This window comes from Ostrea edulis, chromosome 5 (assembly GCF_947568905.1).
Source record: "Ostrea edulis chromosome 5, xbOstEdul1.1, whole genome shotgun sequence".
Lineage (NCBI taxonomy): Eukaryota > Metazoa > Mollusca > Bivalvia > Ostreida > Ostreidae > Ostrea > Ostrea edulis.
In genome coordinates, this window is record NC_079168.1 from 6498682 (window position 1) to 6510879 (window position 12198).

Below are 12198 nucleotides of genomic sequence, written 5' to 3' on the forward strand. Positions count from 1 at the left end.
AAATATTCGGAGTTCGACGAAATGTTGCTTAAATTAATTTATTTTGCTTAAATACGCTTATGAGTAAGCCACCCACACAAGTCTTTTCGTCCCATTTGCAATGGGGTACATTTCATCTATTTATACTACTAAAAGAAATTTATATTTATAAGTCACATGAAATTGTTTACTGTATCATCTACATTCCGATTTTTAATATTTGTCTTTGTGTTCTTTAATTCGCCGTTGAATATAATCTAGAGCCTCACGGCGTTTCATGCATTCCATTGACCTAAATATATAACGCGACCAGCCAATCGGATCGCATGGAACATAAACATTTCTGCCTAAACCGGTGAAAAATGAATGAGTAACAAAAGCCTCGGTGGTGGGAGTGCTTGTTGTGTGCAGTAATATACACGGCGCGGTGGAAGCGTGCACACACGATATTCACAGGTAAGAGTAATCTCAAGAAAAACTACCAGGAATATTTCAAATCCTCAGCGGAAGTGAGTGCATAAAACTGGTTAAATATCATATGTATATGTGTCAATAAAGAGTCTTTCAGCTTTCGCTATGTAGAGAACGTCAAGCTCGGTTTTATCCAGACCCGGGTGTTGGAATTCTCGGTCTGACTGATGATCTCGGTACTGGGCTTATAAAGAGTCCATATCTTGTTTTTAATCTGCTGACTTCAGCAGATCGATAATGTGTCTGAGGGAAATGCATAAAATGGTCTGTGGGTTGATTTATTAAATGTAAACAGTAATGTTATCTTCACACCGGCACCTACATAAAATGTTGAATGGAGACAAGGAGGGTGTTAAACAAAGTAAAATTTCAATTACCCTGTCTGTTTAATCAAGGGTAAAAATACGTTTTTAATTATTGAGTGAAATATCAATGACCCTGTCTGTTTAATCAAGTGTAGGAATACGTTCTTAGTTATTGAGTGAAATATGAATGTCCCATGTCTGTTTAATTAAGTGTAAAGAAATGTAAATATTTTTTTCAGTGGCATATGTATAGATCGTGTACAATTTCTCCCTCTCTTCAAACAAGAAGTTCTGGTATAACACCCATGTATATCATCATCCATGTATATCATGTTTTGAAATTATGCACAACAAGGAATTTTATGAATGATTTATTTATAGGTTTTGACAACAACTATGACGTCAGAAAAAGAGGAGGACGATGAAAAGAAATTGGAAGAAAAATTAAAAGAACTAGAGGATGACTCAGGTAAACTTTCATTTAAAAAATTATAAGTCGATGTCCTCTAACATCTGTGTACCATGATATATCCCAATTCCTTGCATACCAGTAACCGTCTTGAGAACGCAGATGCTTGAAGTGAAATTAAGTCTTGATGGTCCATTTCATGGTTCCAAAGATTTACCTGTGTTTACACGTTATACACCTTTATCCAGGTACACCCAGGCCGCAAGCTATAGGGATGTACAGAATCTAGAAATCTTATCATTGCTGGCTGTGTTTAGGTCGTGTGTTGCCGCAAAGCATGGTGAAATCTAATGATGAAAAATAATGAAAGAAGCCATCCAGCTGATGAATTATTCGTACATGCATGCCCTGTGACTCCTGATATGAAATGTCATTTTACAGTGTTATCTTTGGGTTTATGACCTATCAAATCCCCATCATAACAGGAAATCTTTAATCCTTGATTTATCTCCTAAAAAGGCATAACTCATAGTAGATTGAGGCTAGTAATATTTGATCTAAAAGAATTTTATCTGCAGCAATCACCGTATAATATATTGTGTTACTTGAAGATGTCATTTTCAAGGTAAATAATTGTAAGGTGTTTGGTACATATAATGTAGGTGTATTGCAGATTTTACTCAATCAGTACTACTCTTATAGTAAATGACTATATTGTGTTTGATACTTAATTGTAATTCCAGACTTTACCCAACCAATGGAAACGGGAGTCGTGCTGCCAGACCCGGACAAGAACAACAAGAAAAATCTGGTGTTTGACGAGGAGCGATTTGAGGATACCTTCCTGAAATGCTTGATATGTAGGGAAACCTTTGACGAGGACGAGAAGATGCCAAAAATGCTCCCCTGCCATCACACGTTTTGCCTGGATTGCCTGAAGCAAATGTTTCGGGTGGAGGGCGAATTCCGACGTAATCTTACGTCAGCATTTCGAAGCATGCCATATGCAGTTAAAATATCGTGTCCAACTTGTCGCGAAGGGCTGATTGCTTCAGAGGCTGAGATTTTACGACTGCCAAACGACCATACAGTGAGGGAACTGGTAGCGTTTGTCAGGTGCACCGGGAAAGCTGACGTGGCTTTTTGTAAGAAACACCAAATGCAGCCGCTGAATTTCTTTTGTGAGCCCTGTATAACCCCCGTGTGTCGAGATTGTACTGTGATTGACCATAAAGAGAAAACTGGACACGTTGTTATGAACGTTGAAGAGGCCCTCCATAAATATGTCCCAGTTCTTGATGAGACATTGACAGAGATGGAGAACGAGGAGAAAACCTTGCATGACAAACGAACGGCTCTGGAGAAAGCCGCAGACAACTTGGAACAGATACAGAAAGAGCTGGGGATTCAAATCAGGCAGACGTTTGATCGAATCCGTGACGCCATTGACGAACGGGAGCGGGAACTCTACTCAGCCGCTGAACATGAAATCGACAAAAAGCGCCAGGAAATATCCGACCAGTTAGAACTAGCATTAAATCGTGAAGAAACTTTCAAATCCGAAAGAGTGAAATTAAAGAATGCCAAAGATAACAAAAACATAGCTGCCATGTTTTCCAATCACCAGTCAGCGCGAGAAGCGCTCATGGAAAAGGTTACAATCCACGGGCCTTCTCGTGCAATTCGAGATTTCGCCGTGAGTTTCCAGTTTAACAGTCGTCAGGAAAATAACATTCGACATTACATATCTAACTTTGGTGACGTCACATTTAAGAATGCGTAATTCTTACTTTACTACCGAAGAATCTGTATCAGGTTCTTGAGGATAAATGATGCAGCCATTCAACTCGTACATATTACTTATTTATTTAGTTGGTATAAATTACTTGTATTCTTTTAAAATCCTAATGTCAATTATGTGATTTAATAAGGTTGCCCTTCTCTCAGTTTTATATTCTTTATGGGATTTGTGAGAATATCACGGTTCATTAACTTCTCTATCTTATACATGACCTATATCATAGTAACTTTTAATGTATTTTAATCCTAGTACTGGTGTAACTTGTACATGTAGGTCTATATTAGGATCATAATTCTTATAGTGGTGCGCTGGTCCTGTTATCATGAAAGATAAGTCTAAATCTGTATTTATATCCAAAACTAATGAGGTCAAATAAAATACAATGCAAGACTATCACTAGAGTGATGCTAGTTTCATTTGTTTGACCCATGATATCAAAATCCACAATTTTTGAAGCAGTTCAGAAAGACTATTATATGGGTTACTTCCCCTGTTTAGATATTAAAAAAAAAAAGAAAAACTAAATACAACGGTGATGTGTACTTTTCTAAAGAAACCCTTATTTTGAGTAGCTTAATGTATCTTTTTACTAAGAGCATTATTAGAAGTGAAAAATCAATCATTTCCATTAATTGAAACCCAAGCAGACAGTAAGCAATACTTAATCAACGGATTGTGCACGTGACTCCGTAAAAATAATAATTCTATCATATAGTCTTTCAAAATTGATATCATTTTTTTAATGAACTGCAGCATTATCGATGAAATGTAATACGGTTCTAATATACACTGTAGGTTCGACCGTCAATCCCATAGTGTGATATTAATTACAAGTGACTGACAGTTATTAGAAAGTTGATATTGTATAGGTTGAATGGTGTTTCATGTACTTGTAATTGAGGATTTTTCTACAAAAAGAAACATAAAAGGTAATGGTCTCCTCAAGGTGTGATCATGCCTAATACATTTTACTGTCTAGTCAGCACAGGGAAATGTCGACCAAATATTTTGCTTTAATTTCTGTAAATTAATTATGCGCATTTCCATTTTTGAAGGTGTGATTTTTGATAATCGTATTTCATGTTTTGCTTGCCATTGTTACCCAGATATTGATGTAATAAATTAAAGCTTTATCAACATTTCTGTGTGTGTTGTTTCACTGTCATCTAAACAGGAGAACGCATACCTTCACACATCGTCAGAACCCACGGGTTTTTAAACTGCATGTATGAATGCAGTTTAACGGAGAGAAAACCCGTGGGTTCCGACGATGATATTCACAACACAACACAAACAGTAATTATGTTCGTGAAACAACCACATACCCACAGATCTTTGAAATTACAGTGTAATTCATGTACAAGTCTTGGAGCAATTACCCTTAAAAAAGTGTTATGATTTTGAAACGGGTAGTAAATATTTTATGTTCGTTTGAGACTGGGTCGAATAAGAACATAAGTGTAATTCATGTCGGATATCATTTGTGTAAAATATCTCGTATCTCGCATCTCACCCAGTATATTACATTACACACACAGGACACGCACGATAAATACTGAGAGTAGGAATTAATGCAGAAATTTCCGAGTAATCGGACTCGATTTCTCCCAAAAGGTGTTTCGATCTCTGCGGTGACAATATTCCAGGCTTAATTCAATATTGATAATGTGACATTCCATCGAAACCCAACAACGATCTGAAACCGTACAGAGCCTCAAATCAATACTGAGGCAGCAGGGCGTAAACGATTAGGTTATGTATTACCTTAGAGCAAGACAGACAATAAGTACTAGCGATTTAAATGAGTAGGTAATTTAGTATCGAGTCCTACGCAAAATTTGAAAAACTTGAAACGCATGCGTATAATTTGATAAAAGATAAAAAAACCGGATGGGAATTAGTTCCATGCGCGCGCGCAGTCAATCCAATCGGACCAGACGACATCGAAAATGGAGTGAAACGACGCTCGAGGAGTCCCGCCCTGGATATAAAAGTGGGCCAGGTTTGTAAAGGTAAGATACGTGATGTTAAATCAGTCTGTAAAGTTAAGTTATTAATTACTCAGTCTTGACAAAATTTACGACGTGGACGGAGATCTTCCCCTGGGGTTACACGTCCGTGCGCCAACTTACCGATGTGAACCGACGGCAGGGTATATAGTCAACAATGCTCGTAAAACGTCAGAAACAAAACAAAAATGGCCCAGTCAATGTATGAGAAGTATCATTTCTTGAATTTGAACAAAACGTGGAAATATGGAGCATGCCAAGTACTGTTTAAATCTCTAAAGTCTATTTTAAGGCGACCAAATCCGGTAAACAAATATCACCTGAGGTAACAGGCCCATTTTACCAAGTTATGCATAAATTACACAGAATTTGATCAAAGACCGTTTGTTGTTTTATCGGTAAAAAGCATCCCGTGGCCGGGCTTCGCTATATCAAGTATTGACTTTCGTCCAATGCATTATATGTATTGTAATAGTAAAACAAAATCAATAAGTTTGCATGAATGATTTACGAGTCCAAAAGGCCATGTTGCAGCAGTATGATCTCATATTGGTACCTGTTGTGGTTTTTTTTAACGTGGGTGTATAAATAGATAAGAGACGCAAAAATCTAGCATAATTGTCTATCAACAGCAGAGAATGAAAATGTTTTTTTTTTAAATATAATTTTTTTAAAAAGTTATTGGTGACATGGCCCAGTGAACATGTAATACTAGGTCTCTGCGGCCTTCAAGTTGTTGATTTAGAAAGTGTAGGAGTCGAACAGTCAGGTATTTTGTTCGTGTTAACTTGAATTTACACCAACCAATGTAACCGGCAACTCCAAGTATTCGACACTGCACCCTTGTACTGATTGTTGAGAGGTTTAAACTGAAGATTATTTTCACAATTACGAACGACACAGATTACCTTTTGCTCCATGAACATTAAACAAAGTCATGTCCCCGAGGCCAAACACGTTATGTATTTAGTCTGCCTTTGTCTCCTATACGTGCTCAAGAATGCACAGATGTACAAAGAATGTGTATTAAATAATGGCAGGGTCGTCAATATCCCTAAAACAGGTCCGATAAAAGGACCCTTCCCGATTGGAAAATAAGCAAAAATTTCATATTTTAATTAATAGTCTAGAAATTCCCAATTTTGAGACAATGTAAGATGAGATTGTCAAATGATCACCTGTTGTCAAAAAAATATCGACATTTCTAGACAATGCTTCATGCACTTTAACGGGGTTGGGGGTGGTGTGCATGTAACTGTATGAATGTAACTGAACGAGAGTCTATCTTGGTCTATACCTGAAAAAAAAAACCTCCAACTGAAACAAAACCTTAAGTGATTGTATATATGTTTTAATTTAAAAATTCCCAATCTGACAAAGAAAAAAAATCCGATAGATTTCTTTATGTTAAGGGATTGGGGGACCTGCCCTAAAACTTGTAGTGACAGGCCAGCATGGAAAGGTATGCAGCAAGTATTGCGGACAAAATTAATACGTACTTCCAAGATTAGAATAATATCAATATACGGGTGTCGAAGTGTGACTAGGATGCATGTATATATACACGGTTTCTCATTGTGTTGCTACTCCAACTCTCAATAAATGCATGTTTATAAGTATGATATTGTGTTGATCTTAATATTTTGGAATTGTGTAATCTGTTATTTTGAATTGGAATTGATGATGCTGAATACTAGTATTATACCAGTTTGACTTAATATGACATATCGAATGTTGCTTATATATATATATAACACTTATACATATTGTATATCTCCACTATTATACACGTATACGGTTTCTGTGTCATGTATGTATATATTGCCGGCTTTCACACCTGATGCTTCTGTGATCAGGGGCGGATCCAGGAATTTTTGAAAGGGGGGGGGGTCCTGCCATTGATTTTGGATTTCAAAGGAGATGGTTCCACCCTCAAAATGCGTTATTTTAAACCTTTTTTAGCAAAATTTTCTGACGAAAGGGGAGGGGGTTCCAACTCCTGAAACCCCTCTCTGGATCCGCCACTGTGAGGTACACATGTATTCACTGTTGTGGCTTGCTTTGTGGTGCTTTTCTAATCCTGTATACACAACAGAGACTTGCTATAATTCACTAGATATCAAGAGTGTACCTGTAAAAATGAAATTGAGTGGAAATTAACTGAATTAATTTCAAATTGGAAGTGTTCTGATCTGTTTTGTGCTGAGATTATAACGAGGCTATGACCTGTGATTTGTGCATGTATATTTACGTTGTTACGGTGCTGCTTGAAATGCAGATAATTAATTTGATGTCAAAAACACACCGGAAAGAACTCCAACTTGTAGATGTTTTACTCTTTCGTAACACAGGAAGTTATTTGTCAACTATTATGTAAAATGATTACAAAGCAAATGTTTCAAGCAATTGAAACCCTGATAAATGCTCCCTCTCGATTTTACAGAATAAGCAGGAAGTGACATCATCACAAACATGGCATCTGCTATAGCAGACTCCTCCAAGGTTGTCTCGCCAATACGAAAAAGAACGGCGTCAGAAGGTATAGAAGGGCAAAATAAAACACGGAAGACATTTAGCTGAAAGTATTATATATTTCTATCTAAATAAGGAAAGGGAAGACACTCGCACACATTTCAGGTTTATTTACAATTCAGAAAATGATTTATAAAATGGTTTATTTAATAACTTTATCAATGAAATTGCTTTTTAAGATGTCATTCAATTGGTGTCCATTTGAGTATAACATACTGCAATGTAATATACATGTAATATGGCGATAGTAAAGAAATCTTTGGAAGCATCCTTCCCTCCACACACCTTCTCTTTCTATTCTCTCTCACGGCAGCTATATTTCGCTGCAGCATGCTACTTGTCGGTGTACTAGCTAGTCTTAGCAAACGCTTCACAGCTACAAACATATATGAAGATTCTGTTAGGACGGGGAAACCGAGAACAAGTGTTTCTAATTTTACGTGTGCATGTTTGTATCAATAATTCATTAAAAGTATTTGTTTTAACTTTCGTTTATTTGATTTTTTATGAGTTTAGTAATGTTGTTTATAAGTGGGTAATATGTGCATCAAAATGGAGAAAGGGGAATGCTATCGACGATAACGAAGTACTTTTATAGCTGTTCGTATTGTTAACATCGTAACTCACGTTGTGTAACCTTCTTATAATGCAGTTTTCTATCGTTCTTTCTCGACCTACTCACGTATTTCAGCCCTGAACTCTTTAACTTTCACACACAACTGCTAGCTAATATAGCCATCCATCATTTACTTTTCTGTTTCATGGCGTTTTAAAAATACAAACTAGGATTAAATATATATTTGTTTTTCTAATTTCTTGTTTGTCCCCAAATTTTGCAGAGGAGACGTTTCGGGCCTTACAGACAGAGTTTGACTTCGAACAGAAGAGGGAAATATTGAAAGACCAGAGAAACTTCATTGTTGACGAAGAGAGCTTCATAGAGACATTTCTTAAATGTCTAATTTGCCGGGAGCTCTATGACGACATAGTGCGACCTCCCAAGCTCTTGAATTGTCACCACTCCCTCTGTCTGCAGTGCATTCTTCTCATTTTCCAAAAAGAGGCAGAATATCGTAAAAGCCTAACTCCCGCCTACGGCGAACTTCCGACTGCTGTAACCATCATCTGTCCCACGTGCAGGACCAATTTCATCACGACCCAGGACACGATCAGACAACTCCCGACTGATCATCGAATCATCCAGCTCATTGATTTCGTCAATCGCACTGAACGATATACGACTGATTTCTGTCCGCAACACAGATTTCAACCAATCAATTTTTTCTGTGAGCTTTGCATTACGTTTATTTGTCGAGACTGTACAGTTGTAGACCACCAGGAGGCCCTTGGTCATACGGTCGTGGACTTTGAAGGCGCGATAAAGAAATACATTCCGATTCTAGATAAAGCAGTGAAGGAGATGGATTCGGAGAAAGACGCCATTAAGATGAAACAGAAAGCCGTGGAAGACGCCATAGAAAATCTGGACAAAGAGGAAAACAAAGTGTCCGATGAAATCAAGGAGTCTTTCGCAAAACTTAGAAAGATTTTGGAAGAACGAGAGCAAGAAGTTCTTCAAATGGCACAAAGAGAGGTTGGAAACGAGAAAAGTAAACTGAAGGAAAAACTTTCTCTCATGGAAAAACGCTCGGAGGAGTTAGATGAAAATATAAATGAAATAGAAAAGACGAAAGAGGACGGAAAGTTGGAGACTCTGTACAAGACGTCACGCACTTATTCCAGCTACAGGTCCGAGCCCGTCATTAAAGTTAAGGAAATAGACGAGGGCGTGGTGCCCAAGTTCTCGTTCAACAGCAGGGACGAGAGCACCATCTCCAATAAGTTACAGAACTTTGGTGACGTTTCGTCCTTCTCGGAGTCGGTCTACACACGACCCACTCTCGGTAGATCCGCCGCTCTGTCTGAAGATCGCTACGGAAGCTCCAGATACTCTGCCGTCAGCGAGAACAGGTACTCGTCGTCAGGATCATCGTCGTCGTCATCGTCGTATACGTCACGATATTCATCTCCATACAACAGATACTCCTACAGAACCTGAGGAATTTCACATTGCGTGGGAGGTCTATGTTATTTTCATCTTGTACTGCATTTAGAGTGTAAATGATAATGATTATGAAGAATATTTCATTTACGATAAATTTTAACCCTTGCATATTTCCTTGTTATACGTTATCGGTATGTGGATATACGATATAAATATAAATGTCTTGAATGATTAAATTTTGCCTTTAATAATTTTCACGTGCCACAGTTTACTATGCCATTGATATGCATTTATTTTGATATTATGCGTTATATTATAGTAACTTGATATTAAAGCATAATGAATATATTGATATCTGTGCTGTTTGATATGAAACACCGTCAGGTGTGCACCGTGATTTGCACTAAAAGGAACGTACAGAATGTTAGTGTGGATTCTCCACGCAAAGCTCTACATTACACTTAGATGTGTTCTAACAGAGTGGGAAGTAAAAGACACACGTCATCTAGTACTGAAGTGTTGTAAATTAATGTGCAGAATTTGGGTCCTTCTCAGGACCTGACCCTCTCTTAAATTCTAATTTTTCAAGAGATACAATTCAGCATTCATCTTAATTCGTCCTATCACAGAAAATATCGTGTTATTTGTACATTGAGTCTTACTTCAGAATCGTACAGGTGTTGTTTTTTTTATTTGCCTCCAACAAACTAGTATATGGTTTACTCTTCTACTTCCAATACAACAAAATTTCTTATAAATGCTGATTGACCCATAACAGAATATTCACCTATTGTAAGTTAGTACATTGCTATTGTTACAATTTTCTTTCAATAATTGTAAAATATTATTGTTTAATTGCCTTTGTTAATAAATTCTGCTTTAAGGTAGGTAAATACTATTAGAAATTTCTGTCAATCAAATTTTTTTAAATTTAAATAACTTAAACAACTCATAAACTAACTAAAAAAACCCATATTAGACATACCTTTACAGGTTTATTTTTATACTGTGCTACAGAGCACATATATCCCCAAATGCTAAAGCCAAATTTGAACACAGGAATGCATGATCTCGTGTTTATTTAAAAATATGCACCAAAGCACATCATATTAAGCTATAATATATATAATAAGCCAATAGCTATTCATTTACTGAGAGATTTTTTTTTAAAGATATTCAATTGAAAACATACACAGTTGCTGTTTAATCTGCTCACATCCTTCAGGAAAAAAATCGCAGAATATCGCAATTTTGAAAAATTCTCAAAATCTAAATTGTACTTGCCAGGTTTGTCTTTAAAAATATTTAGAATTATATCTAAGGTTAACAAAAAAAAAACCCACACACCATATTTTACCATAGTTGACCAGAGATATTTTGCAAAATGGTCTCTTGAATACGTAAACCCCCATTTTTAAGTTTTACAATTATTCTTTGCACACTTTGAAAATAGTAAATTGTAACAGCAAATACAGTCTTAAAATCAAGATTAACAGAATATGACAATATATACATGTATGTAAAACATTCTGAAAATTTTGTCCTACCAGACAATTAGAACACAAGAAGGAGGGGGGAGGGGGCACCCCCACCCCTTCCTTTTTCTCACAATTATTTTGGTGTGTGTGTGTGTTATTCTCTTCTTTTTTTTTTTTGGCTATCAATCATATCATACATAAAAATACCTACATGCTATCTTATACTTATAGAAAAAATATAGTGTAGCATATGTAGATTCTAGCAACTACAGCAGATGTACAAATAATTTTGTTTCTTGAAAGTACTTGTGAAGAAGAGTTCAAATATTCAACAACTTTGCTGATGATTTTCTGAGAATTTATAATTCTGGGTTTCTTTGAACTAAACACAAACTCACTAAAAACAGTTTGAATTCCACTGTGAGGGTCACACCTTTGTATGATTTTTTAATTTGTTCAGGCTTAGATTGCAAGCTATGAGCCTTTTAGAGATCAAAGTAGATATTACATAGCTTTGTACCATTGGAGCTAGTGAGGACTTGACACTATAATAATTCATGGTAAATATATCTGAAGATTCACATTTGAATGCTAAATTTGACTCGTACAGTTCTCGTAAACTACAGGAATGAGAGTACCAAACCCCCGTATGCGTAACCCGGACGGAGTTTACCCAAGATTGAGCGGAGGTATAAATGTCTAGGTGTTGCGTGATTGGCTAATATCAAGAGTGAAATTATTTGGAATTGAAAGAAATATTATAGAGGTTCAAATTAATTGTCAGGATGAAAAACTATCGCACAAAATCGAGAAATGACTGAGGAAATTACCATGGTAGGGGTGTGCTTAAAATGAAGTGTGTAATTTACTGCAGATTGCTATGTGTTGTAAAAAAGTACAAATATGGCCTATAAAAGGCACGGGACCCTATATATTTTTTGTCATTTTTTATCAACACTTGGAATGAACTTTGAAATGTTTGCGGTCATTTGTTTAAAATCGATATAGTTAATTAGTGAGAGGGCCAAAGGTTAACATTGAGGTCTATGGGAAATGAATTGGTACTCTTTTCCCTATAAACATCAGACAAAGAAGTTATAACTGGAACTTTCTTGTCGGTGTGTAAAATTTAAAACCGGAGACGAAAAAGCACCTATAACAGAATTCAAGATTTGTATTTCACTGTTTTCTGAATTTATTGGATTTCAT

At 36.4% G+C, this 12198-nt stretch overlaps 2 protein-coding genes across 4 annotated transcripts; both read left to right on the top strand.

Moving 5' to 3' along the window:
- Positions 1–229: 229 nt before the first annotated feature.
- Positions 230–4108, top strand: LOC125651364 (tripartite motif-containing protein 2-like). Of its 2 annotated transcripts, none has more exons than XM_048879924.2 (3): positions 230–435; positions 1137–1224; positions 1908–4108. In XM_048879924.2, the coding sequence occupies exons 2-3, from the start codon at positions 1152–1154 to the stop codon at positions 2945–2947; spliced, it is 1113 nt and encodes a 370-aa protein (XP_048735881.2). In that variant the 5' UTR covers positions 230–435; positions 1137–1151; the 3' UTR covers positions 2948–4108. The 2 variants fall into 2 exon arrangements, with proteins under 2 accessions (XP_048735881.2, XP_056023097.1); XM_056167122.1 differs by lacking the exon at positions 230–435 and adding an exon at positions 470–488.
- A 728-nt stretch (positions 4109–4836) lies between these two features.
- Positions 4837–9859, top strand: LOC130055230 (tripartite motif-containing protein 2-like). Of its 2 annotated transcripts, none has more exons than XM_056167123.1 (3): positions 4837–4977; positions 7418–7513; positions 8346–9859. In XM_056167123.1, exons 2-3 carry the CDS (start codon positions 7447–7449, stop codon positions 9563–9565), a joined length of 1287 nt encoding a protein of 428 aa, XP_056023098.1. In that variant the 5' UTR covers positions 4837–4977; positions 7418–7446; the 3' UTR covers positions 9566–9859. The 2 variants fall into 2 exon arrangements, with proteins under 2 accessions (XP_056023098.1, XP_056023099.1); XM_056167124.1 differs by lacking the exon at positions 4837–4977 and adding an exon at positions 6959–7005.
- Positions 9860–12198: the final 2339 nt, after the last annotated feature.